Raw genomic sequence first — 26,413 nt, 5'->3', positions numbered from 1 at the left:
CCTCTGTCGTCCCAAGCCAGCTCTTAACCAATGCGCCACTCGGCTGGCCCTAATTTGTCCTTTAGAACTTAGTTCAGGCATCACCTACCAGGAAGCCTTTCCTGGCCCCACTCAGAGGCCCACATCAGGTTAAGATGTTCCATCTATGGAGAACACTGGCCAGTATCTTATATTCTACTGTAAATGTCTGTTGTTTCTTATTGTCTATAGGAAAAGACTGGTGTCTTATTCATCTGGTAGTGCTGGCACCTGGAAGAGCTCACATATAGTAGGTGCTCAACAAACATTAGGTCTTTTTCCTTTCCTCCCTTAAGAAACTTGGCCAAAGTCATACAGCTAAAAAGTGATGGCACTGTGTGTTAACCAGACTAAAACTAAAACTAGAAAGGAGAATTTCTACAATGCCATGCTACTCTCCAACCCAGAGAGATGCCATTATTTTCACTGATGACTTATGACTGATGATTTAGTTCTGGAAAATAAAACATGCACTAACCTGTGCAGTGATTGGTGGCCCAGCAAACAAGGCCTTGTATGCAGAGGCAGCAACGGACAAAGCCCCCTTTACCAGTCCTCCAGCAATGCTGCTCCCATGGTGGTGGTGCCTGCCGAGGAAAACCAAATGATCTCCCTAAAGATACATAAACCATTATCTTCCTATAAGATAGTGTCTAACTCTTGAAAAAAAAACAAACCAAAATTTCCTTGAGAAAAAAAAACATGTAAAAAAAGAATGTGGAGTGACTGGTTAGCTCAGTTGGTTAGAGCGTGGTGCTGATAACACCAAGGTTGCCGGTTCGACCCCCGCATAGGCCACTGTGAGTTGCGCCCTCCTTAAAAGCGTCAACTATGCCACTGTAGCATGAAAGCAATGTGTGTAACCAATGACCATGGCTGTTGCCCAGTTAAAAAAAAAAAAAAGAGAGAACACAACTGTTTTCATATCAGTTTTATAGCTAGAAATCTTGGATTGATGGAGGGCCCAGCTCTACTACCGTAAGATATGGGCACTGCAGAAAATATGCCCGTCTGGTGAGCATGCCAGCTTTCAATCCTAGCTGAAAATTAATGTGGTCAAGGGCACAGTGGGGCATTGGTAGTCTGTCTGCTCAATTATCATCTCAGAGGAAACACCTCCCAAAAGAAATGTGATTTTCTGGACACTGCCGGGAGGAGCCCACCTTGATAATGCTCTGAGGTGACTGGGAGCAGAGAGGCAGGTGTATCTGAGAAAAAGTTCCTAAGATGCACAGTGGGCTTGACCTTCCTGCCTTCTCCTCTGGTCCTAAGGGTGACTTGAATTTGAGGGCACTCTTTCTGGTCTGGAATGTGAACACTCTCAAACATCAACTTTAGCTCTCTGTTCAGTGTTGCTCACGAGTTTTAGGAGAAATAAGAATGATGGCTCTCCCCTGCTCTCTGGAGTGGCACATGCTCTGAGACTTGCTTAAGCAGAAGCAACACTAGGATATCCACTTGCTTTTGAAGAAGAGGCTGCACAAGGTCCAATTACCTTGAGTGGTCATAGCTTCTCTGTCTGCTGTTTACAAGTCCTGATGAGCCTCTGGGCTCTAAAAGCAAAAGAGCTGTTGGTTAGATGCAGCATCCATAAGCGCCTAGTGTTTCCTACCGCACAGCAAGGCTATTTTTGAGGCAGGTGGCAATCTGATCAGTGTCTAAAGTTTTGTTTTTGCTTTTTTAAACATTTGGGAAATTTTTCAGGTGGTTTAAGTGATAAGGAAAACTGTCCAGAATGCAATGCAAGGTGACTGTTTACTGAATCTGGAAAGTTAATTCTACGATCCTAGCATACTGATTTGTTAATTATTAAGTACTTTTAGGTCTTGTTTTTTGAGGAAGAGTGGGAAGTTACTTTGAGGGTCTATTCACAACTTCAAGGCACTATTCTCCTTATTTGGTAGATAAGGAAACAGACCTGCAGGTGTTATAAACCTGCTGAACCACTGCAAGCTCACACAGTGAGGAAACATGGAGCTGGGGCTGGAACCCAGACTGGTTTGGCGCCAAAGCCTGTGTTCTTTCCACTGTGGCACAATGCCGACCTCTATGAGGTCTCATTTAAATAAATATTAAGCTAGAGAGTAGGAAAAAAAAAAAGAGCATGAGGGAGAACAGAAAGAGTGAAAGGGCAACTTTCAAAAAGCTGCCAAGAATCACAAAGGTAGAGTGCCTCTTTTATACCTGGTTTCCATTAAAAGGGAGCATACAAAAAGAGAAAAAGCTCAGACTGGTCATTACCTCCTCTGATCTGATCAGGGACTGAAGAAACTTCTGGTATGGTAACTGGTAAATCCACTCCTGGGGAGCCATGACGCTGTGCACAAGGAGGGCTCCTTCAGAAAGACACAATATTGAAAGTAAGTTGAAAAGGCACCCGTGGTAATGGCGAGGAAACAGTCAACACAGCACAGCAGTGCCAAGTTCTCTACAGAGGCTTCACATTTCTGATCCAGATCACATGTCTGAATTTAGGGATCAGGTGAGAAGGGCTTCTTCCCCTTCTGGTTTTCCTCTTCAGCCACAGTCAGGCTAGAAAGACTGGCTTCAGTCTAGTCACTTCGCCCAACATTAAGTGGCGCTGATAAAGGGAAATGTCTAGCTCCCTGGGAGAATGGTTTTGATTCAAGGTTTCACCCTTTTCCATACTGTGAGAGAGCAAGGACACACACAGATCTAGTAGAGAATTAAAAATAACTTCTATCTGGCTTTATAGTATCCTTCTTCCATAACAGATTAAACTTCCTAGTTATACTTTGCGTTAATATGAAAAGGAGTTTCTGCTGCCTTTGCCCCTGAATCAACACAACAAGGAGGGAAGGTACAGGGATGTTTATATTTAAAAATTGGCTCTCCACAATCAAGACATAAGTAGATAGATGACACTCAGGTAATTAAGGTTAACTAAAATAAGTATTTCTTTGAATCTAGGATCCACAAATAATGGAAGTACAACTTTTATTCATCTAAATTCAAGACTTTACTATGGGAAAGTTTCTTCCCATGCTGACAGAAAACACAGGTTTTGAGATCAAGTTGATTCCTCTCTCTTTATTCCACCTCTGAAGAACAACCCAGCTGAGGGGGTTGTGGATGGTACCTGGGCAGCCGTGATGAAGGCCCCACCACCTCTGGGGTTAGGGGCACTGTGTCCAGAGTCTGTGAGGTCATGAGGATGTCATTGATGCTGTGCCCCTGCGGCTGGTTCTCCCCTTCAGGGGGTCTCTCCCTCGCCTCAACTGGTTCCTGCCCAGCCTCAACCCTAGGCTCGCCTTCAGCCCCTCGTTCCAGGCCTGGCTGCGAGAGCGCGGAGCTGTACATGGAGTCCCCCAGGGGGCGGCTGGTGTCAAAGCACTCAGGCAGGATGATGATGTAATCCTCTGAAGAAGCAGAGGACTGACTCTGAACTTCATCTTTGAGTTCATCCTCCTCCTCATCCTCTTCTTCCTCCTCCTCCACGACAGCTTCTTTCTCAGCGATATGGACGATCTCTTCTCTCTCGTCTCCAAGTGGTCCCTCTTCAAGCGAGGCAAATTTCACTAAAGGATGAAAGCAACCAATTTTAAGGTGCAAGCTAAAAGCAGCCCCCGGTGCTATGCTTATCTGATGAAGCCTTGTGGGTCATGAGCTACAATTATGGAAGTCAGAGGAGAGGGACAAATTAGAGGGAAGGGCTGCTGCTGGAACCATAGTCATGGCCATATTCGAAGTCTGAAGCCTATGCAAAGCTGGATAGAACCGAAGCTCACAAAAAAAAAGGTAGGCAGAAATATCCAGGCATCTGAGAAACACTATGAACCTTAAAACAAGGAGGCCCCATCCCTTTTCCTCTTCACATGTGGTTAATGTAACGAGATAGGGGGCAAAACAAAACTGATATTCTAGCTTACAGTGCTATAAAAAGAGAAACTGTTAGGTGGTGAATATTGGAGGACTAGATGCCTACTTTCCTCCTCTTCTTTGCAAAGTAATGAGTAGTCATGGTAGAAAATTGGTAAAACATAGCTGAGGGAAAAAAAGTACCTATAATCCTAGAGATAACTACTTTTGGTATTAAGTCCTTCCAGGGCTTTTTGTTATGTATTTGTACATAAGTGTGTGTGGGGAAATAATGCGTAAATAAAAGTGAGACAAATCATATAAAGGTATAGGTCAAATTTCATTACAATAAACAAGAGACTTCCTGTATTATTTTGATGAACTTGAAAACTGAATTTTTGGATAGTTCTTGAAATACATAGTATTGGTTCTACCTATCTGCTACCTAGAAATTTCTGTTACAAAGGAAATTATTACAGCAGAATTTAACCTTGAGAAACTTGGTATTCCTGCTTCTGCCCACTATTTCCTGGACTGTTGCCCTTGGAGAAAGGAGACAATGCAGCTGCTAATGGTTTCTGCTAAGGAGCTCGGTCAACTTACAGGAAGACTCCTTACCACAGAATCTACGCAGCACGACTGGCTGCTGTTCCTCTGTGGTCTGCAGCTGTAATTCTGCCAGAGAAAAGTGCAGAAATGAGTTATGGTCGCTGCTTTGCTCCTGATGCTATAATTAAAATGACCAGGTTCAGGGCCGGCCGAGTGGCGCATTGTTAAGAGCTGGCTTGGGACGCCAGAGGGCCCTGGTTCGCATTCCACATATGAGGGCCAGTGACACTGCCCTCTACAGCTCAACCTGGAGTCACCGACAATGGCGTAGGCTGCAGCCACTGATGCAGTGGGTTGCCATGGGCTACCGTGTGTAGCCAGCAGCCAGCGTGAGCGGCCAGCAGCCGCCATGAGCAGCCGTCCAGAAGCCTGTGACTGATCTGCCTCGCCAGGGAAGAGCGCAACGATGGTGCCAACTTGGGCCAGTGAAGCAACGTCCTCCACAACTAGACTGAAGAACAAAAGGACAGCAACTTGTCTGTTCCCCTNACAACTAGACTGAAGAACAAAAGGACAGCAACTTGTCTGTTCCCCTTCCCCCAATTCCCCAGCGCTGTTCCCATCCCCCAATTCTCCAATAAAAATCTTTAAAAAAATAAAAAAAGAAAATGGCCAGGTTCAATATGTAAAATCTAAAGAAACCATTATCTGAATTCTAACAAAGATCACCCTACTTCCACTGTCAGTGAAGAAGAGAACTTCTACCTACTCAGGTCTGACAATCACAATTCAGGCACCACCCTGCTGAGAGGAGGAATTCAGGGCCACTCACTGAGCAGTGACTTCTGTCTGCAAGGCGGGTTGTGATCAGGGGCAGCATCCAAGGTAAGGGATCGGATTACAGTCTCACACACGAACTGAGTCCCACTCAGGTCATCTTCTGACTCCTCCATGGAAGCGATACTGTCAGCCTTCCTCTTTACTGACACTGTGGAATCTGAAAGACACGGACTTTGTCTACACTTTGGTGTTTAAAGTGTTGAGGAGCTTTCTGCAGTCGTGGACCCATGCTGATATTATGCCATGGAATAGCTGCTATCTATGCCATGTGGTGGTGAACAAACTTGAAAAAATGGGATGCTACAGAAAACCCATTCACACGCTAAGGTCAGGTTAGTAGGGGGGGTATGTATAAAAAACAGTGTGGTATGGAAGAGGGCGCAAGTACTTTACAAACATTTAACCCCTTACCAGGAAGTGCTTTAAATCCCGCCCCTTCACTCTCTTCCTGTATCTGCCCCAAGCCTGGCTTCTCTATTAAAGGACTGTCATGTGGCAGAGGAGACATGCAGGGAGTCATATCTGGAGAATGAAGACAGGAGAACCATCAACCAAGAGAAAGCATCACATCGTCAACAGTCAGTGTCCAGAAGCAGCGGCTCATAGGCTTCTTGCCTCCTGCAGGGCTAAAATAAACCCGGTATGCTTCAAGACCTGTTGTGAAGAATTTCTCCAGACTATTAGGTGTGCAAGTATCTCAGACAGATCAATCAGAGCAGGAAGGATCATAAGCAGTTGTTTGGCTTGGAAGGCCATGGCCAAGACAGGACTATGAATATAAAAGAACAAAGGAACACGAAATCTAGAGGAAAATGGAGAAGGGGGACCTTTTACGGTGGGGATGCCTTCCACAAACTTTTTCCCTGACAGACAACAGGGAAAAAGAGAAAAATGGACCCATGGGTGTAGTTTTAGTATCACATCCTGAGAGAAATTCTTGCCATCTACTTTCTCAGAATAAAATACTACCAGAATCGAGGCTGTAGTGCTTTTATGCCTATTAATAAAATAAACAAGGTGAACTGAGGGACATTCTTACCCACAGGGGTGTTGTGGGGCACTCTCTCCAACTCTTGGACAATGTTTATATCCAAAAGCTCAAAGGACAGCAGATCCTGGAAAAAAAAAAGGATGGGAGGGCAGTGTTAGGCTACCTGCAGTCCACACTGGAGCCATATTTTGTCTTGAAGGGACTTGCAGGCCATTGAGCTCCACACCATCCTAGATCAACTCTGTTCAAATTCATGACTCACTTCAATCAAGTGAAAACAAGAAGAGTTAAATGGGAACCAGGCATTCAAATAACGAAATGGCAGGAAAAAGAGAAAATGCAGTGGGGGAGGGGAACCTGTACGCAGAAATGAAGAGGCAACTAAAGGAAGTTGTGGCGAAGCACAAGATTCTCAATTCAAAGAGGAAACATTTGGTTTAGAAATTGCTTCCACAGATCTTGCGACACAGTGCATATGACTGATTTAAAGTAGGCACTGTTGCTAACTTTCTGGGCACCATCTATGGCTACACCACCTTCCCTTCAACAAGGTCAGGACTCTTTCCCCACTGCTTTCTGTCCCTTGCCCCTCAAAGTGCTCAGTCTTCCACCTGGGCAGTCAGAAGGTCCACAGATGGGATGTAGAGCTCCCTCTGGCTGGCAACATTTTTTGTCTTCTGTGGGATGCAGGTTCCTGTCCCTTCTGACTGCTCAGTTGCTTCACCAAGCTGAATTTCTTCTTTAGCCAGAAGAAAAGCTTCCTACAGAGACAAACCATGGGGACAAATTTTAGGCCCTGAACAGAACTCAAAAAGGCAAGCTGACAGTTGCCTTCCTAACAAAACACTGTTGCACCTCTACATGTTTTAAAACTTTTGTTCTGGTATAATTTTAGACTTACAGAAAAGTTGCAAAAATAGTACAGAGAGTTCACTTATCACCCCCTTCACCTAGATTCCCATAATGATAGCTTAGATTAACCATAGTAACAATACTCAAAACCAGGACATTAACAGTGGATAACTGAATTTAAACAGTAAACACTCTAAAAATAACATGCACAACTCATATAGGGAAGTTGCCTAAAACCAACCAACCAACCAACCAAACAGTGTACCAAGTAACAACCAGGGCAAGACTTTATTAGTACTTTGAGAACACACACAAGGGACACTCAGGAGAGATGAATGTTAAGCAGCAAAACCATCAGTCCAGCAGTTCCACAGGCCAGCTAGGCAGCCCTGCTTTCCCTAGTGCAGCAAAGAGGCTGGCGAGGCACCATAACAGAGAGATACACAAGTACTGAGGGATGCTGCACCAGATCCTAACAACACGCAAATAACGCCCCCAACAAGTAAGCCCAATTAAACATATCCACGTTTTGGGAGGAGGAGGAGAAGCTAGCCATTCCATATTTCTGAAAGAACGACCAGCGGTGAGTGGGCTCTTTTAGCTCTGGTCACACCCTCGAATGCTCACCTCTTGCTGGCAGGTGCGATCATCGGTTTTGCTTGAGCTGATCATGCCCTTTGCAACATTATCAGAGCTCTTGGTGGAGGGGAAAGGGTCCACTATGATACTGCACCAGACCCTAGGCCCAAACTGCTGGCCTTTGTGAGAAAGACGCCAATGGGAAGTGTACGTTCCCTCCAAGGCTGGGGCAATGAACTCCACAGACACAATTCCCACATGGCCGGCCTTCAAGCAAGGAACCAAAACATCCTTCTTTTCTGTAGAAGCCAAAGTTAGGTTTCCCCACATGAACTTGAGCTGAAAAGAACAGTGACAACAAAAAGAAAGCTTATCAGCTGAACACTCTGTCACTTCAGATCATTTCATCTTCACATTTCTGTGGGAAAAATACCTTTGTGTCTGTACTCCACTTTACATTTCCTGTATTTTTCATCCTCCAGTGTTTGATAAACTTGGTTCCTGGCTGAAGGTGAGTCCCATCAGGCAAATTCTCATCCACAAATGCTGCACTGAGGGTTGGCATAACTGGGGCACAGGGCTGCAAAGGGAGCCTTGAACAGAAAATTCAGATACTCAGTCACTTGCTGTTGGATGTGATGGCTTCTGAATATCCAACACTGGTTCAAGAGGCTGACTGTGACTCCTGAGGATGTGTAATGCATCTGCCTTAAAAGTAATACTAATAACTTTCAAAAAAATCAGAGGACAGATCTGACCCCTGAGCTAAAAAGCTACAGTGAGGATAAATAAAAGGGTCCATAAACAAAACAACCAGAGAGTCAGGCTCTTAAAATATTTGCTCCTTTTGGGTGGCCAGATGGCTCAGTTGGTTAGAGCGCGTGTTCTTAACAACAAGGTTGTTGGTTTGATTCCTGCATGGGATGGTGGGCTGTGCTCCCTGCAACTAGATTAAAAGCGGCGACTGGACTTGGAGCTGAGCTTGTGCCCTCCACAACTAAGATTGAAAAACAACTTGACTTGGAGCTGATGGATCCTGGAAAAACACAACGTTCCCCTTCCCCAATAAAAAATATTTGCTCCTTTTGCTTCAAATCCAGACTGCCTCCAGTGAAGAGAGGTCACACCAGCCAGTTCTGAACCTTACTGGTTTCTGTCTTTCTGAGGAAGGCAACAAAGCAAGTGTCAAAAATAACTACCTAACCACCCTTTAAGAATGCTAAGATCAGGGGCCGGCTGAGTGGTTCAGTTGGTTAAGAGTTAGCTTAAGAGTACAAGCTCTGAGCAACAGTGTCGCCAGTTCGATTCCCACATGGGCCAGTGACGCTGCGCCTGAGCTGAGCTGCCACTAAGCTGCCAACAGGCGGCAGGATGGCTCAGCTGGTGGGTGAGAGCACGTGCTCCTAACAAGACTGCCTGTTTGATGATGGGCTACGCCCACCCGCAACTAAGACTGAACTCGGCACCTTGAACTGAGCTGCCACCTGGATGGCTCAGTGGATAGAGCGTGCGCTCTTAACAACTAGGCTGCTGGTTCGACTCCCGCATGGGATTATGGCTACGCCAACCCACAACTAAGATTGTAACACAGCACCTTGAGCTTAGAGGCCACAAGCTGCCGACGGGCAGCCAGATGGCAACTGGCGCCCTCCACAACGAAGATTGAAGAACAACAACTTGTCTGGTCCCCTTCTCCAATTCCCCAATTTAAAAAAATTAATAAATAATAATAATAAAATAAAAATAAAAAAACAATAAAAAGAGAAAAAAGAATGCTAGGATCAGAGAATGGGAAGTTTTAAGGGTCAGGGTATTGGGGGCTGCCAATAAATAAGACAGAAGTTGGCTGAAGGTCCAATCTTACAGGGTTGGACCTCAAGTCTGGCTCCCACCCTGGCCCTGGGCTTACATCAGGGTGTTAGACTGCAGCAGGCTCTCAGGTCGGCCCAAAGGAGACTTGGGGCTCTGGAGTCCATGGATTGAATTCCATAGATGAATCTTCCTATGGAGTTTAAGCTGCTTTTTAAGTTCCTTGACCTCTGCTTTACGCTGTTTCTTCTCAGCTCGCAACCTTTGCTTTTCTGCTTTGAGAAAGTTCTTGTCAACCTGTTTCTGGAGCCTGAGAGATAACAAGTGAATCTTAAAAACAAGCCTCACAAATAATCTTGAAGCTATTTTGAGCCAGTTGTAGTCTCCATCAGTGTCAGCTTCCTTAACCTCTTCCTATAGTTCTCATTTCCATTTCATTAGCTTTGAATACTTGTCGCCATCACTGCACATCAATTAGAAATGAGCAGGAACTAAGGAAACTATTTGTAGTTTTGTGATTCACAGCCTGTCACCAGAACCAAGAAGCCAATCAGTGAACAAGCATCCCATGTACGTATGGTTTACCTGGCTTGTTCCAGAGCAGCAGGAAGACGAGGAGTAGAAAGTCGTGAGTGAGAGAACGGTTCAGAGGAACCCACAACAGGCCTCCGCAACTTTAGCAGGACATGATTGGAGTCGTGGGCATATGGCCTCGATTCACAATCTTCACAGATATTGTAGGATGGGCAGAGGCTATGGGGAAAAGAATGGCACAGTGAGAAGTTCCTGAGGTAGGGAGATATGAGAGCAGGCTTCCATATTTGCTCTATTACCAGCCAGATCGTAATCTGAGCATGCCACCCGACTATGCCATGTCTCAATTTTCCTCATTAATAAAATGAGGACAATAACACTTAACCTATATCTATTTCAAAGGACAATCTATGGGAGGAAGCAAGCTATGAAAGCATTTGGAATAACGGAGACAATGTTTGGTGATCTAATTTTGTTTTGGGGAACATAATTTGGTCTGGCTCTGCTAATTCCAATGTGTATCTGAACACAACAATCTGAATAGTTACCTTTCAAATAGTTATTTTTTGTTGTGGGTGAAGAATAGCTTGTTCGCAATCCAGAGCTGTTATGTGTGATGCTCACAGAGTACACCCAATTTCTCTTTACCTACCCTGAATGCCAGAAGGCCTGCTCTAAGGTCTACCAAGAGCTATTCGTTCCCGCACTGCTTACCTGCACTGGTAGCGCACACCAAAGATCCTCCTTTGGCAGCTGCTGCAAACAATATGCCAGTTGAACTGGTTTTCTGGCAAAAACAGTGTTTCCTCTGATGTAGGCATTGAGACTTCTGAAGGACAGGAACCCAGGGATGGGTTCTGGAGGACAAGTTTCTCATGTAATTTCTGTTCAAGCTTCTCAACTGTTTCTTTAACCACTTGCTCTCTGAACTAGAATACAGAGAAGTTGTTGTTGGGGGGGGGAAATCCCTCAGTTCCAATATTGGAAAAAGCATGAAGATATCAAATAGACCTGAAACCTCACCATGTCTGGTTTAAGAACATAATAAAACAGCTAACAGCTATGGAACAAGTGGACACAAACACAGCAAAAGGTCTAGTAGCTAAACTGGTTAAAAAAAACAACCAAGAAATCCTTTTGATGAGTAAATCTCCAACTTTTCCTTCTCAAGCATAGAGATTTGTCCCTTTCCATTACGAACATTCTTAAAATTAAACTCCTCCTTTTTCTGGTCCAGCACTGCACAAGTTAGGAGCTCTGTTGACTGGAACTGCTCTAGTTTGGAACTTATTAGCTATCAGAGGCAGCAGCCATCTGGGTTTGGCTTTCTATTTCTACCACATTCCACATATTGCTGCTAAAACTCAAGCCAGAGAGAACACTCACTGTCTCCAGGTAGCTGGTGAACCAGTCTGGGGGCTTGTCTTGAGGCTGGTCTGTATCACATGGAACAAGTGAAAACTGCTGCAAGAAAACACAATCCAAGATCTTGGAGGTTACTTTTATTTCTATTTAAAAGAAAACAGTCTTTGTGTCTCCCTATTTGCCCTCTCTAGGAGTACTAACTACTGTTACCAGTTTCAAAAAGTCGGACAGAGATGGTCACCATAACTCCCAATCTCCAATGACCAGTTCAAATTTTACACCAGAGACAATGAGACATGATATTAGAAAAATTGTCGGGACAGGTCCATTCCCTTCATACCTGTGCTGCAGGCTCCTCTGGGGTCTTCATGTCTGATCCCAGGACTCTCACCAGTGAAGAATAATGTGCTAGTGGCTTCTTGCCCGCCCTGGCAACTGGTTGTTTTTCTGCTACAGCTGGGGGTGGGGCTTCATCAACAACATGGTAGCCTTCATGGACTTGCATCTGCAGTTGGTTTCCCTGCTTAACTGCCATCTGAGAGCATACGTTATAAAATAAAAACATATCGTGTGTTCTCCTTCCCCAAATGAAAATTCAAAGAGGTGTGGTTAATTATGGTGGAAAATACGTTTTTTTTTATTAAATCAAATGACATATACCATGTTAATACTCAGCTTCCTGTTTTCTTTGCAAGAATGTTAACTAGGAATAGTTTTGTTATTAAAAACACAAAAATAGGTTTTTAGTACAGTACTTTACTAGGTGAGATGTTTTCATTAATTGGGTTGTTTTCTGTTTAACTGGTTTTTATGTAGGACTCCATTTATGGGTTTTAATTTCAACTTTTCAAAAAAGTCAATCCCAGACTACCAGAACCCAAGAAACTTAAAGCTATGTCCTATAATTAAGCATTTATTTTCCCCATAAGAATAGTATTTTGGAAAGCATGCTTAAGTGGTCACCTCTTTTTGAAGAGTATCTTCTTAAAAATCCTATTTTGAAAATTCTACTTCAAGGAGCATTTGAGGTCCATGAAAGTACTCCAGAATCGACGAGATTAGGGGTCAAGTCTATGGGGTTCTAGCTTCCCTCACTTGTGATCCAGTGACAAGAACTATGCTTTTATTTTACACATTAGACTTCTTAAGATTCCATTTTAAAACAGCATTCCACGGGGGCCGGCCCAGTGGCTCAGCTGGTTAAGAGCTTGCTCAAAAGTGTGAGCTCTGAGCAACAGCGGTTCGATTCCCTGACCCCCCCCCCAAAAAAACCACACACACACACAAAAAAACCCCAGCATTCCAGGGCAAATAAGTTTGAAAGACATTATTTACATCAGGGATCAGTAAACTTTTTAAAGGGCCACATAAATATTTTAGGCTTGCAGGCCATACCATTTGTATCACAATTGCTCAACTCTGCTATTGTAACACAAAAGCAGCCACAGACAATACAGAATGAATGGCATGGCTGTGTTCCAGTAAAATTTTATTTATAAAAATATATGGCCAGCCCACTGGCTATAGTTTGCCAACCCCTATTCTAGACCATAAATCAAGAAGCTTTTAGTAAAATGTGTGGAAGAGACTATGGAAAAAATTGCTCAAGAAATGACTATTATGAAATGTTACCAAATATAAACATGGGATCTTAAGTATTAAATAGTATTTTATATTTATTCTACATACATACATATATATATATATATATATATATATATATATATATATATATGGTCTTATTTTGTGGGGCAATACAGGCTTATATAAACTCTAGACTCCTGAGGACCAAGATTTCTGACTGATTAGGTAAACTAATAGTGACTGTGCGAAAGGCAGAGAGTTTTGAAGATCTTAGACTTTTTTTTTAGTGAAACTACTATAGCTTCTTAGAACAGGGAAAGAGAAAAGCCAGGAAGTTAGAAAAGAGTAAAAGGGTGTGGGGGACAGCATGTTAGAACAGCTTACAAGCAAAAAGGAAACAGGAAGCCCATATGAAATTGGGGCAGAGGGAAATTATGAAGCATGAGAAATTATTAACAGAGCTGGGTATCCTAACTAAGAATCCAGGGACGGGCCTGCATATCCAAAACCAAGAGACTAGCTGGTAAGTAAGGATTTCTGACTAAAAATCAAGACGACATTGGCTAAACTGTTGAAACCAGTGTCACCCAGAATAGCAATTTTGACCAGCAACCAAAAGGGTAAATGTAGCTCCCAATTACAAAAAAAAATCTTGCCTTTCCCTCCCTAGACCAAGTGATTTTTGGAAAATAGCTTAGTCTTGGACTAGAAGTTCATGAAGGGTTGTCAAACTTTAAGGAAAAGACTTCGTTACAAAGGTGGTAATGAAAGTCGACAGATGGTACACCTTAAAGAAGCAACCTCAAGGAATGCTTCTTTGTAACTGGATGCTTTATACCTTAAATTCTCCCACATTATACCACAAGGTAAAGGAGATGACAAATGTCAACCAGAAAGCATCATTTCAGAGAGTTCTTTGTATTTCTCTAAGTGTTATGATGGTGGCACCAAGACCAGCAATAAGATGAACAATAACTAAAAAGAACTTTTATTAGGAGCTGCCTTTTGCTGAGTGGTATGCCCTATTCATCACAGTTTCCCCCAAAATAGGTTTTGCTGTATTTGTATTCATTAGTCTCTCCCCATGGCTAATGAATTCATGTTCAAGTTTTAGTCAATATTTATTTGAAAATAAGATGCAATAACCATTACCTTAAGTGCTTCTTCATACTCTCCTGAAAGAATAAAAAATACACAGTGATATTTTTTCACCAGCCCCAAAGATTCTATCAAGTATAGCCAATCCTTACTTTTAAGAATTCTTAGCTTACAATCTTTATACATAAACAGCTACTGCCTTTTTGCTGACAAACTCCCTTCTCATCCCATTGTAAACAGAAGCTACTTGCAGGTTAGTTCTCCCTAAATCCCTCTCTCTGTGCCAGTGGAGCTTTCCAGTTACGAAACCTCCACCCAGTTCCCTCACACTAGGCTTAGGGAGGAGCTCAGGACTCAAGGGAGCTTATAGGTAGTGTTAACCATATTTCAGCTGGTTAAAATAAGCTTTGGGGGGCTGGCCTGGGTACTAAACTCTAAATATAACATTGTTCCTGTGAGAAAATGCACTCCAACCTCTGAACAATCTCCTAACTTATAAACACATAACTTCTAGAATACCACTTGTTGACAAACGGACATTAACATTCACCAAGTCAGAAAGAAATGCAACACCAGGAGAACAAGTTGAACTGGGAGGCATATTTTCCGAAGATTAGCATCTTAAATACAAGAAAACCTCCCATTAGAGCTGTCCTTAGGCTCTACTCAAAGGCACTGAACTATATACAAAAACTGCTAGAAAATAAAAATCTGCTATGTAGCTAATGCCCATGGATGAGTGAATACAATGTCAATTTACTATATACCAAAGTCTACTCTAAAATGAATACTGTAACAAGGTTCAGTGTAAATGAAAATGTATACGCCCATGAACAGATGAAGGCTTTTAACTCACCTTGACTGTTGATGGATACCTGTAAAAGGAAAAAAGCAACAGTGAAGTATAAACCTCTCATCAATTGAGCATTTCTGTTACTAGAACCAGTCTCATAGGACATATGTAAAACCTCAGGTTAGGGTTTCAGCTTTTGTAGTATCAGGAACTAGTTGTGACTAATAATTATGGAATCTTATTGCTTAACTACTGTATTCTCCTTTACTTCAGGTACATTAAACAGCAGCATAATAATAGTGTTAGAAGCCAGAGGGTATGGGATGAACCCCTACTCTACTATTTCCAAGCTTTCGTGACTTTGGGCAAGTTACTTAACCTCTCTGTACCTCAATTTCCTTATGGGTAAACAGAGATGATAATAATGTACCTAACACATAATATTATTATTAGACTAACACATTGTAACCACTCGATAAGGGTCTGCCATGATTTTTATTATTATAAATGGCAGCTTGTGATATATTTTAACTTGAAATCACTATAGAGTTTAAAAAGTTATCGCTCAGATTTTCTTCAATGTTGCTTTCCTATTTCTCAACTCCATCTCAGATGCCACAAATCAGCTTAGAACACCCAAGTATCAAATACATTTAAACCACTACATAAATGAGGTAAACACTATCCTGAACTTTTTGAGCCCTACACCAGTCTTGTGACATAAGATCCCTACTTTGGAGACCTGGTCAAGGGTACCATAATATACTTTACCTCTTCATTTTCCTCATCCAGGTATTTTATTTGAATAGTGTTCAGATCAAATGAAACTTTTACCTGCAAATGAAATGTATACACTATATGATCAAGATATCAAAAAGGTAGTTTGTAACAGAAACCTGTAAGTCATAAAACATAGCATAGGCATATTTTGCTACATAAAAATGAAACATTTTGGTGTAAAAAACACCAAAAACAAAGGCAAAAGGCAAACAATGGACTGGGAATAATATTTGCAAATTATAACAGGCACAGGGTTAACATCTATAATACACAAACAGGATCTGCAAAACTGCTAACATAGAATTAACAACCCAGATAAAAGTGGGCAAAAACATGCAGAAATTTCATAGAAGAAATCAGATATACCTAACAAACATATGAAAAGATGTTTAACCTTAATGGTAGTCAGAACAATGCAAATTAAAGCATGAGATGTCATCTCAACATAATGGCAAAAAAAAAAAAAATTAAAGCCATAATATCCAATGTTGTCAAAACTTTAGAGCACTGTCATATATATTGTTGTGAGGTGCTACAATTGTTCGGCAAAGCACCTGGCAGTATTCATTAAAATTTAAAATCACATGTCTTGTGACCCATTAATCTCACTTTGGGAAACTTTATCCTATAGAACAGTGTATAAGTTATATATACAAAGAACTATCCCCTGTAGTTTCTTGAAGTGGTTAAAAAACAAATAAACAACCTTTTGACCTTGAGGGCATTATGCTAAATGAAATAAGTCAGACAGAGAAAGACAAATATCATATGATTTCACTTTATACACAGAATCTTAAAAACAAACAACAAACTCAGAGATACAGAAAACACATTGGTGGTTGCCAGAGGCAGGGGGTGGTGAGTGGGTGAAATGGGTGAAGGTGGTCAAAAGGTACAAACTTCTTTCTAGTTATAAAATTAGTAAGTCTTGGGGATGTAATGACTAGATGGTGACTATAGTTAGTAATACTGTATTGTATATTTGAAAGTTGCTAAGGGGGTAGATCTTAAAAGTTCTCAAGAAAGAAGATTGTAACTATGTGTGGTGATGGATGTTAACTAGACTTATTGTGGTAATCATTTCACAATACATATAAATATAGAATCATTATGTTATACACCTGAAACTAATATGTCAATTATATCGCAATTTAAAAAAAACTAGAAACAATCTTGCAATAAGGTATAGTTAAATTATAGTACAATACCAATAATACTGTGGACAATCTATAGCTTTAAAAAAAATGAGCTTGGATCCTTATCTATTCATTGAGAACTATGTCTAGAATATATTGTTGGGTAAAAAAAGCAAGCTGCGGTATAATGTTTATAGTATGACTATCTATATGAACATAAGAAATGTGGGTAAGTACATACAAGGTTGTTAACATTGGTTACCCCAGAGAGGTGGGAATAGTGGATGGTGGGAGGGGGTGTGGAGGGATATTAACTTTTTCTTTATATGTTTGGATTATTTCACTTATAATGGGCACATATTACGCTTTTATAATTTAAAATTTACAGTAAAGAAAAAAGGCAAGCTGTCAGCTCATTTAACTACAATATTAGAAAAAAAGAAAGTGTCTGATTTTCAGATCATTTGACAAACAAGATCCAGCTTTCTGGATAACCATTTGTCTAGGACAGTATAAAAAAGTATTTGCTGAAAGACAGAGGACTAGATCAGACAACCTTTTGCAGTCTCTTCACCATTTCTTTTCATTTTTAGTTACCATACACATAACCAGGTAGAAAGGTTTTACCAAAGGGTTTTTGTTAGATAAACAGTGATACAGGAAGTAAAACATTCACTACTGCAAACCAAACACGAGTACAAAGGGCAAACTAAAAAAATAAAGAAAAGGGAATAAATGAGCTGCTGTCTAAGCACTTGTAGGAGTTTTGTTTTGTTCAACTTTTAGATACTCAGCCTCTGACCTAGCAATAAAAGCAATCGATCGGTTCTTGCAAAACACAAGTTATATAGACCCTTGGTGGTTTACAAACCACAGTAACATATTTGCTCTCAGGCAAGAGAACATTCCTCTGGGGGCTGGTAGGGTGGGGCCCGCACCAATTCATTCCTCAGACTGTTTCTAAAATTAATAGGTTTTCCAAGTCCTATCTCACTTAAAAAAATAACTTTACTTTTTCTTTCTGAACTCTCAAAAGGAATTTATTTCTTTGTTCCCTTTATCAGGGCACATCTCCTATATGAATACAGAACCCTTGTCAAATGTAATTTTCCAAAAGGCCCAGAAATGGTAAATATGACAGACTTTGCAGCTATGAAACAACACTGCTAAAAATAGCTACACTCTGGGGGCGTGGGGGAACTCTACGGTAAAAGATTGAGAAATAAAACAAAGTTAACACTCACCATAGCTTCCACATCAGCCCAAGTTGTATTTTCTGGATCGGAAACCAGAAAGCTTTGAGTTTCACTTTTAAAAGTCACATTTAGAGTAACCTGTGGTTCCATGCTGTGGGGCTAGAGTTGAGAGGATGGGTAAGAGAGAGAAAACACATTAGAAAGGGTTGCGTATAAATTGCATAAACATATATTCAACAAATACTTATGAGGACTTAATACAAGCTGGGCTGAGCTAGGAGGTGACAGTAGTGAATAAGACAATGTCTCTGCTCTTCTACTTACAATCTAGTGGGTGGTTTAAAATTAATCTCAAGGTCAAATGTTTGCTGAGAGAATGTAAATTTTGGCCATACCCAAGAAATCATTTAACATTTATAAAATCCTTTAGGATTTTCTGAAGCTTTATAGTGATTGGTTAAACACATACCTACTACCTGCTAGTAGCAGGATACCATATACATAAATCAGATTAGGTCTCCACCCTCAAGGAATTTAATTCTTATTAACTTGAAAGCAACATTCTACGTTTTTCTTGGAAAAGCAGCTTTTTCCTAAATTGAGAAACACATGTTCTCTATTAGATCAATTTTAACAATTTAGATGCTAAAACACTACCCAGAAAACTACACTGGGGTAGCATTCAACACCCTTCATCCAAGTTCATCTGTTTTTTGTAGTCTACTTTTTTTTATGGAGAATTTCAAACATACATAAAAGTGGAGAGTAATGAACACTTAATTACAAAGATCACCTTGATTGTTACACTTACTTCATCTACACCTCTGCATATCTCCCTCACTATGTGGTCTGACTGTAGTCATTAATGTTTTAACCAAAATATAGTAATCTTATTTTTTAAAAATGATAATTATGGGCCAGCCGAGTGGCGCGTTGTTTAAGAGTTGGCTTGGGACGCCAGCTCTGAGCAGCAGGGCACCGGTTCAGATCCCACCTGAGGGCCAGTGACGCTGCACCCTCTACAGCTAAGATGGTGAACAACAGCTCGACCTAGAGCTGGGCTGCCGTGAGTCGCCGGCAATGTCATAGGCTGCAGTGCAGTTGCAGTGGGCTGCTGTAAAGCTACCGGAGTGGCTGGCAGCCGGCGTGAGCTGCCAAGAGCTGCCATGAGCAGCCGTCCAGTGGCCGGCGACCAATTTGCCTCATCCAGAAAGAGTGCAATGATAATACCAACATGGGCCAGTGAAGCGACGTCCTCCACAACTAGACTGAAGAACAAATGGACAGCAACTTGTCTGTTCCCCTTCCCCGATTCCCCAATGCTGTTCCCCTCCCCCAATTCCCCAATAAAATCTTTTTTTTTAAAAAGATGATTATGGGAAAATTTAAACCTATAAAAGAGATTGATATTTAATAAACCTCTATGGACCCATCAGCTATCTTCTATAATTAACATCAACTCAGGACTAATCTTGTTATAGCAATACCTTTTTTTCCTACAGGATTACAATAAAGAAAAAAGGCAAGCTGTCAGCCAGCCAGCTAGACAGACAGCAATCATTTCATCTATGAAACAATTAGCTATGTATCTCTAAAAGACAATAACTTTAAAAAATATAGCCACCATGCCATTATCATGCCTAAGAAATTAACAATTCCTTAACTGAATGTGTATTCTGGTCAGTTTTATTTTAGGATTTTGTTTACTGATGAGTTGCTAGGTTGGTTTTGTTTTTATGACTTTATGAAAAAATAGTTCATTTAAATCTAAGCTGTAATGAAAAATGTCAGCTTTTAAACATGTTCACTGACAAATCTTTAATAAGCAGCTACAAGGACCAGATTCTGATCCAGGCACAGGAGACAGATGAACAAGATTAAGTCCCAGGAGTTTATAGTGTAATGGGAGAGGGAACACAAAGGTTGGAAAAAGCTGAGTTCCAGACTCAGCTCTGGCACATTACTAGCCATATAACTGAGCAAGTCATTTAACCTCTGAGCTTTAGTTTCTTAATCTGTAAAATAGGTCTACTATCTGTTTTCACCACCTCACAATTTTATCATAAGGATTATATAAAAATGTGTATGCAAACTTTTTAAAAATGTTACTCAAACATAAAAATTACTATTATAATAAATCAGTCTTTAGAACTTAAAATAGTCCTGTTTGCCACAGTATAATGCACTGCCTGTGAAACAATACAACTGACACTGTCATTAAAAGGACACACAAGGTCTGAGGATCAGGGATCTTTTTAAAATCCAAAGACAATTATCCCCCCATATTTTTCCATTTTTTGTCTCTACCTACAACCAAGTTCACCACCAAAATAATACTGGTTTCTAGCACCAACCCTGCTGACATCTAGTATTCATTCATTTGAAATACAATTCTTGGTTGGGGTCCTTAAACCTTGGACAGAATTCCTGTCAACGCCACAGAATCTTGGGCAAAATATCAAGGAAATTAAGTGACTGATTCAGTCCGCCAAAGTGGGTACTCTGAAATAGTCTCACTTTTCAACTTCAGAGAAACACACTTCCACACTTTTCAGAGTCCAGAAGGAAACTAATCTTCCTCTCCTTTTCTCAAATTACACAACTGGAAATTAGTTTAGATACTTTGGAGCTCATCCAGCTGGTCGGCTGATGAGAAAACAGGAAGTGGGGGGAGGTTAGATTGGCTGGATCATAAAGAACTGCCTATTTCCGTTTGGCTTATAGGTGAGAATTCTTTTAGCAGGAGCATTAATCTCGAACTTGTGGAAACACCAACACTATGGTTAGGCCTATCTGTCCCTGTAGCTTTAAAGCCAGTCAAGTCAGGAAGCTGGGGCCTGGGCCTTCAGCTTTCATAACTGGCATTATTATAAGTTCACGCCACTGACTCACCTTTGCTTGGCACAAGTCAGCTTTTCCTCTATGTCGATTTCTTCAGGATACGAAAAATCCCTTTAATGAAGCAGACCTGGGGACCTGAGCTTTGATTACTGTCTCCAACAGCGGCATCTACAAGTTATTCCATTAAAATGTGTGACCTGAAAGCTGGGTGTTTGACAAAAACGAAAAACGGTGCCTTTCTAACTCCAGAGATCCCTGACCAGAGACTTCTTTATGAGGGTCTCAAAAAGCAGAGGGGGATGGGGTGAGGAGGCTGTGTGGGTAGTGTCATTTTTTTTTTCTTGCAGACTTTATCCCAGTCTTTCAGTTATCGTTTCCTAGCACTCCATGTCCCCAAGACAGTGTCACCACCCCCTAAGGACTCTTGTTTTTTGTGCCTAGGCCCTCTTTGTGCCGCGGAGTCTCGGCCCTCCATCAGGAGAAGCGGGCGTGCTAAGCCACCGACCCCACATCCCCCAGGTGGCATCTGCCCCCTTCCGCTCCTCAGAACACGAACGGCTCTCCTACCCGGTCACTGAAAAGATCGACTGCCCCCAGACACGGAAAAAGTCGCCCCTCTTTGAAGGATTCCTCTTGAGCTTCCCCAAATCCTCTCAGTGCGACGTGAACCCACCCGTAGGTAACCGCAGCGGCTTTCTTACCAGCTTCCCGCCCCCCGGGGGGCGCCTGCCGGAGGTCAGTGCAGAGACCGTACGCTGCCAGCTCTGCTGCTATCCCTGCGGGTTGAATCTAACATGGCGGATAGAGACAGGGCCTAGTCCCCTGTTTCTCTGTGTTTCCGACAAAATGATTGGCTCTTACCACTTGTCCCTCAAAATTACCATCCTATTGATTGGCCGAGGATGCATTAGCGGGGGCGGGGCAACAGCTGCCCGAACTGCACAACAATAACAAACATTGGGTCCGAAGGGCGGAACTACGAGTGCGCCCCGGTGGGCCGGGGCCGATTTCCCTTTCCTAGGTAAATTCGGTGCCCGCTGCGTTCCCTTAAGTCACTGACCTGAGAAGACTACTTACCCGAGACTACCGTGGCTAGATGGGAATTGTAGTCTTCCTAGGACTTGTAGGTTCTTTCTTATTCTCCGCTCTCAAGGTACGAAAACATAACATTCCAACCCATATCTGTTGACGAACATAAGCGTGCGAAGCTTTTCAATCTATCAACTGGATTGCCCATAGAATCGTGCCCCCTGCTGGTGTGGAAAGCTCCTCTCCATCAGACTGGTTTCCAAGGAACACTGACGAGGGCCTTTCGATCCGCAATGCATGCTGGAAATCGTAGTTTTTGCCCCACAATCCATTTATGTTCCTAAACTAGACTTCCATTGCAGCGGAAAGGGTTAGGGAACGGGGCCTCTTCCGGCAAGTGTTGTAGGCACTATCTTGCACTCATATTCGGGCCTCAGTGATTCCCACCCTGGTACAACAATCTCTGTGACGTAAAAAGCCGCCACCGGAATCGTAGAGGTGAGGGGGCGGGAGCCTAATGAAAAACTGAGAGAGAATTCCTTTTCTTGCGTCTCTTTCTAATTACGTAACTCAGGGAAAGACTAGATGACCAATCGGGAGCCCTGACAGGCTCGGCTTTTTCTGCTCCGCCTTTCCGTAACGTGTTTCGTTCTCGCATTCTGAGTGGCTCTCGCTCAGCCGCCGCGGCCGGTTTCCATGGCAACGAAAAAGTGCGGGAATTACGGATAAATTAAAACTGCGACTGCGCTGCGCGCAAGCTCGCTGAGCTTTCTGGATAGAGGACAGTCCGGGGGTCTTTTCAGATAACTGGGCCCCTGGGCCTGGGAAACCCAGACGCTTTGCTTTGGGTAAAGGTGAGAAAGACCTGGGGAAGGGAGAGGGGACCAAGGGGTGCTTCGGGGAACAGACGAGAAACAGGTGTGGAGACAGTAAGGGAGAGTGAACCTCTGAAGGAGAGCAAGATGGATGTTATCTGGCAGGGGCGGGCGGAAAGGAAGCCTAAGACCTCACGGGAAATCGTGGGGAGGGGTGGAGGGAGGCACCACGGATAAGGGTGTGGGGGCTGGGTGTGTCCATGGGGAGTACTGGAATGTGTCTTGAAGGGGACACCATAATAGGCTGGTGTATATGAGAAAGGGAACCTGAGGAAGACGGGGCAGGAATGTGTCTGGGAAGAGGAGACAGAATTTTGCTGGAGGGATAGCTCTTGAGAAGTGGATTCACATGCGTTTCAGAGAAGAAACAAGATAAAGTAGAGGGGCGTCAGTAGTCACAGATGCTGTTGTCATGGATGTGCCTGAGGATCCTAAGATGAGTGCAGGCCATTGGGAAACGCTGGGGAAAGACAAGGGTGGGGAGCCTTGGTTGGTGTTGGTTTTGGTTTTAAGCAAGAAAAAGAAAATGGCCAGGATGATTGGAGAAACCTGAGGCTACCACCATTCACCCAGTCACCCCACTGTAGCTTTCTCTTGCATGGAGAAAGGAAAACACCAAAAGAAAGGGGTTGGAAGCTATATGTGAAAAAAAAAAAAAGATAATGTAAATGGTCTTAATTACAAAAAGATTTTGTAATTATAAAACCTTCGAATTAAAAAAAGCTTTTGTCATTAGTTCTGTGGTTAGTATACATCTAAAGCACTCCAATTTTAAATTTCTCTCATTTTAAAATGGCATTTAATGAAACTATGCTGTTTTTATAAATATTTTAAAGTGACTTATTTATATACATACATTTAAGTTTATGTGTTAAAGTTTGTTGTAACAGGACGAAATGGATTTATGTGTGGATCGCGTTGAAGAAGTACAAAATGTCCTTAATGCTATGCAGAAAATCTTAGAGTGCCCAATCTGGTAAGTCAACGGAAGAATTTATTTGAGATTCTTTTTTATATGATTGTATCCTATGCAAATGAATAGAATTGACCTTAAAAAAATTAAAATGTCTGTTAAGATTAGGCTATTAAAGTTGCTACTTTTCTTAACTGAAGAGATTTAAGAATATAGAAAATTAATCCTTTTTCTCCACTCTGCTTCTCCCCTTCCCTTTCTACCACCGCAAAACACACAGAGCCACCTGTCTTTCCTAGTCAACTAATTGTTTTGGTTTTTGTTTTTTTTTAAGATTTTATTGGGGAATTGGGGGAGAGGAACAGACAAGTTGCTGTCCTTTTGTTCTTCTAGTTGTGGAGGATGTCGCTTCACTGGCCCACGTTGGTATTATCATTGCGCTCTTCCTGGGTGAGGCAGATCGGTCGCCCGACTCTGGACGGCCACTCACGGAGGCTCTTGGCAGCTCACGCAGGCTGCTGGCCACTCAGGGTAGCTTATGGCAGCCCACTGCAGCACGGGCTGCAGGCTATGCCATCGCCGGCGACTCACAGCATCCCAGCTCCAGGTTGAGCTGCCATTCACCATCTTAGCTGTCGAGGGCAGTGTCACTAGCCCTCATGTGGGATCCGAACAAGGGCCCTGCTGCTCAGAGCTGGCATCCCAAGCCAGCTCTTAACCAACACGCCACTCGGCCAGCCCTCCACAAATTGTTTTGATTGATTCTACATTGGGGCAGGGATCTGGTTTGGATTAAGTGGCACTTGGACTTTTCATCCAGCTCTAAAACCAACTTGATCACTTTGAATGGACATACTTAATAATGGCAAAGAAAATCAGGAATGATTGGTGCCTGTGAGTGGGTAGGTCTTTGGGAGAACCTTTGAAACTAGCCTTGTGTATTTAAGAATACTGCAAGTCCTCAAAGCCTTTAGCAAGTTTCTTCCTTTTTGAGTGAGCCATTGTTTCTCTTCATCTGTAAAATAAAGAGGGGACTAGAATATTCAAGTTAAAAATTTGACATGTAATTTAAATACAGTGAAATGAAGAGATCTTAAGTGTGCACGTATGAGTTTTGACATATATATAGTCTGTGTAACCCAGTCAAGATACAGAACATTTCTATTACCCTGGAAAGTTCTCTTGTGTGTATTCAGCTCTTAACTTGCCAGCCTTCCACAACCCTTGGAGGCCTATGAATATAACTATTTCAATACAATTAGTTTCTTATATAATTTTATATTTTTTTATTTTATGCATTTAAAAGCATACTTTGGGGAGGTGGTTCATGAGCTTCATCAACTGCAAAAGGGGGTACATAGCACAACAAAGGTTATGAACCTCATCAAGCAGCCTCTAGATGATCTCTGTGGTATCTCTCAAATCTACAAAATAAATGAAAAACCATACCTCAATCTCTTGGTGAAAAGCCAGAAAGGAAATTTGGAAGAATTATTGCCTATCCTCTCCCCTCTTACCCTCTTTACTCTGATCATTTTGGCCTCTTAACTGTTCTTCAGACTTGCAACATATTCTCCTGCCTCTGAGCTTTTATGCTTGTTGTTTCCTCTGCCTAGAATGTTCTTCCCTCAATAATTGCATGGCTTGCAAATGTTGATTAAAATACCACCTTTACAAAGAGGCATTTTCAGACAACGCTGTTTAAAATTGTAGCACCCCCATCCCCAACATACTCCTTATCCTCGTTTCCTGTTTTATTTATCTCTATAACTCTTATTACTATCTGACATTCTCCCTGTGTATATAACATCCTTTTTCTCTATCCCCACAGAAGATAAACTCCATGATGGCAGAGGTCTTTTTTGTTTGTTAGTTTTGTTTTGTTTTTTGCAGCGGTTTTTATTTGTATTGTTTACTTCCGTATCCTCAGTAGTTAGAACAGTACCTGGGACATAGTAGCCACTTGGTAAACATTTGTTGAAGATATTAAATAATAAACTAAATTGGTTCTTTGATAGTTTAGTGGTTTTTAATATGGTGATGGTTAGTGGTGGGTCACATTGAAAAAAGTAATTTGGAAAGCTGCACCTACTGCTCCTTACCTTCAATAAAGGAGAGTAAATTTAAGTAAATTTTCCTTTGTGCATCATGGAAGTTGTTTTTCATATTTGGAGTCAAGTAAATAAGATTAAAGAAAACGCAAGTTGTGTTTTTCAGAGATACAAAATTTATAAGTAACCCCTCTCTCTTGCCCCTCAACATTTCAGCCAAACAAAAACAAGAGCTAAATGAAATTTACAGCCTAATTTATGAAACATCAGAGGCAGAAAAGCAGGAAATGGCAATTGGGAGGAAAATTGCTTTTGAAAAAGCATTAAACTTACTCATGATAATCAGAAAGAGTGATCAAAAAGTCCTCAATAGTGTGGCACTTGGGTCCATTTATTTTGCATTTCCACAGAACTCAGTCATAAAAATGTAATGTTCTTTCTCTTTCAGGCAAATTAAACCATCAATTAAAAAACTCAGATACATAAAAAATAAAAATGTGAATGAAATGAAAGTTAATGTTAGATTTTCATTTCAGTCAAATATTTTGTATTTTACAACTTATTTTTTAAAAATCTGTTTCCTATTGGAAACAGACTTAGGTTTTTATTTATTTATTTTTTATTTTTTTATTTTTATTTTTTTTATTGGGGAATTGGGGGGTTGGGAACAGTGCTGGGGAGTTGGGGGAAGGGGAACAGACAAGTTGCTGTCGTTTTGTTCTTCAATCTAGTTGTGGAGGATGTTGCTTCACTGGCCCAAG

The 26,413-nt window shown here is 41.7% G+C and overlaps 2 protein-coding genes across 8 annotated transcripts in view; one reads left to right on the top strand and one right to left on the bottom strand.

Moving 5' to 3' along the window:
- NBR1 (NBR1 autophagy cargo receptor) overlaps positions 1–22,028 on the bottom strand; it is a 27,346-nt gene extending 5,318 nt beyond the window's left edge. Inside the window, exons 1-22 of one of the 7 annotated variants that reach the window (XM_019667025.1) lie at positions 21,486–21,600; positions 20,836–20,988; positions 17,992–18,102; positions 15,603–15,665; positions 14,895–14,913; positions 14,093–14,115; positions 11,697–11,891; positions 11,378–11,455; positions 10,706–10,920; positions 10,043–10,210; positions 9,558–9,767; positions 8,082–8,241; positions 7,697–7,987; positions 6,829–6,978; positions 6,266–6,341; positions 5,638–5,748; positions 5,219–5,383; positions 4,456–4,512; positions 3,119–3,557; positions 2,260–2,354; positions 1,514–1,571; positions 497–605 (exon numbers count right to left, since the gene is read on the bottom strand). In XM_019667025.1, the coding sequence (XP_019522570.1) occupies positions 497–605; positions 1,514–1,571; positions 2,260–2,354; positions 3,119–3,557; positions 4,456–4,512; positions 5,219–5,383; positions 5,638–5,748; positions 6,266–6,341; positions 6,829–6,978; positions 7,697–7,987; positions 8,082–8,241; positions 9,558–9,767; positions 10,043–10,210; positions 10,706–10,920; positions 11,378–11,455; positions 11,697–11,891; positions 14,093–14,115; positions 14,895–14,913; positions 15,603–15,665; positions 17,992–18,093 (2,784 nt within the window). In that variant the 5' untranslated portion in view covers positions 18,094–18,102; positions 20,836–20,988; positions 21,486–21,600. Of the gene's footprint in view, positions 1–496; positions 606–1,513; positions 1,572–2,259; positions 2,355–3,118; positions 3,558–4,455; positions 4,513–5,218; positions 5,384–5,637; positions 5,749–6,265; positions 6,342–6,828; positions 6,979–7,696; positions 7,988–8,081; positions 8,242–9,557; positions 9,768–10,042; positions 10,211–10,705; positions 10,921–11,377; positions 11,456–11,696; positions 11,892–14,092; positions 14,116–14,894; positions 14,914–15,602; positions 15,666–17,991; positions 18,103–20,835; positions 20,989–21,485; positions 21,602–21,861 lie in introns of those variants that run through there. The other 6 variants (XM_019667026.1, XM_019667027.1, XM_019667024.1 and 3 more) reach the window with 6 other exon arrangements.
- A 217-nt stretch (positions 22,029–22,245) lies between these two features.
- BRCA1 (BRCA1 DNA repair associated) overlaps positions 22,246–26,413 on the top strand; it is a 54,022-nt gene continuing 49,854 nt past the window's right edge. The window contains exons 1-2 of the mRNA XM_019667034.1: positions 22,246–22,311; positions 23,566–23,664. Of these exons, the coding sequence (XP_019522579.1) occupies positions 23,585–23,664 (80 nt within the window). The 5' untranslated portion in view covers positions 22,246–22,311; positions 23,566–23,584. The remainder of the gene's footprint in view (positions 22,312–23,565; positions 23,665–26,413) is intronic.

Source organism: Hipposideros armiger, unplaced genomic scaffold (genome assembly GCF_001890085.2).
Source record: "Hipposideros armiger isolate ML-2016 unplaced genomic scaffold, ASM189008v1 scaffold_482, whole genome shotgun sequence".
In the NCBI taxonomy this organism is placed as follows: Eukaryota; Metazoa; Chordata; class Mammalia; order Chiroptera; family Hipposideridae; genus Hipposideros; species Hipposideros armiger.
This window is presented reverse-complemented; position numbering and strand designations above follow the sequence as displayed.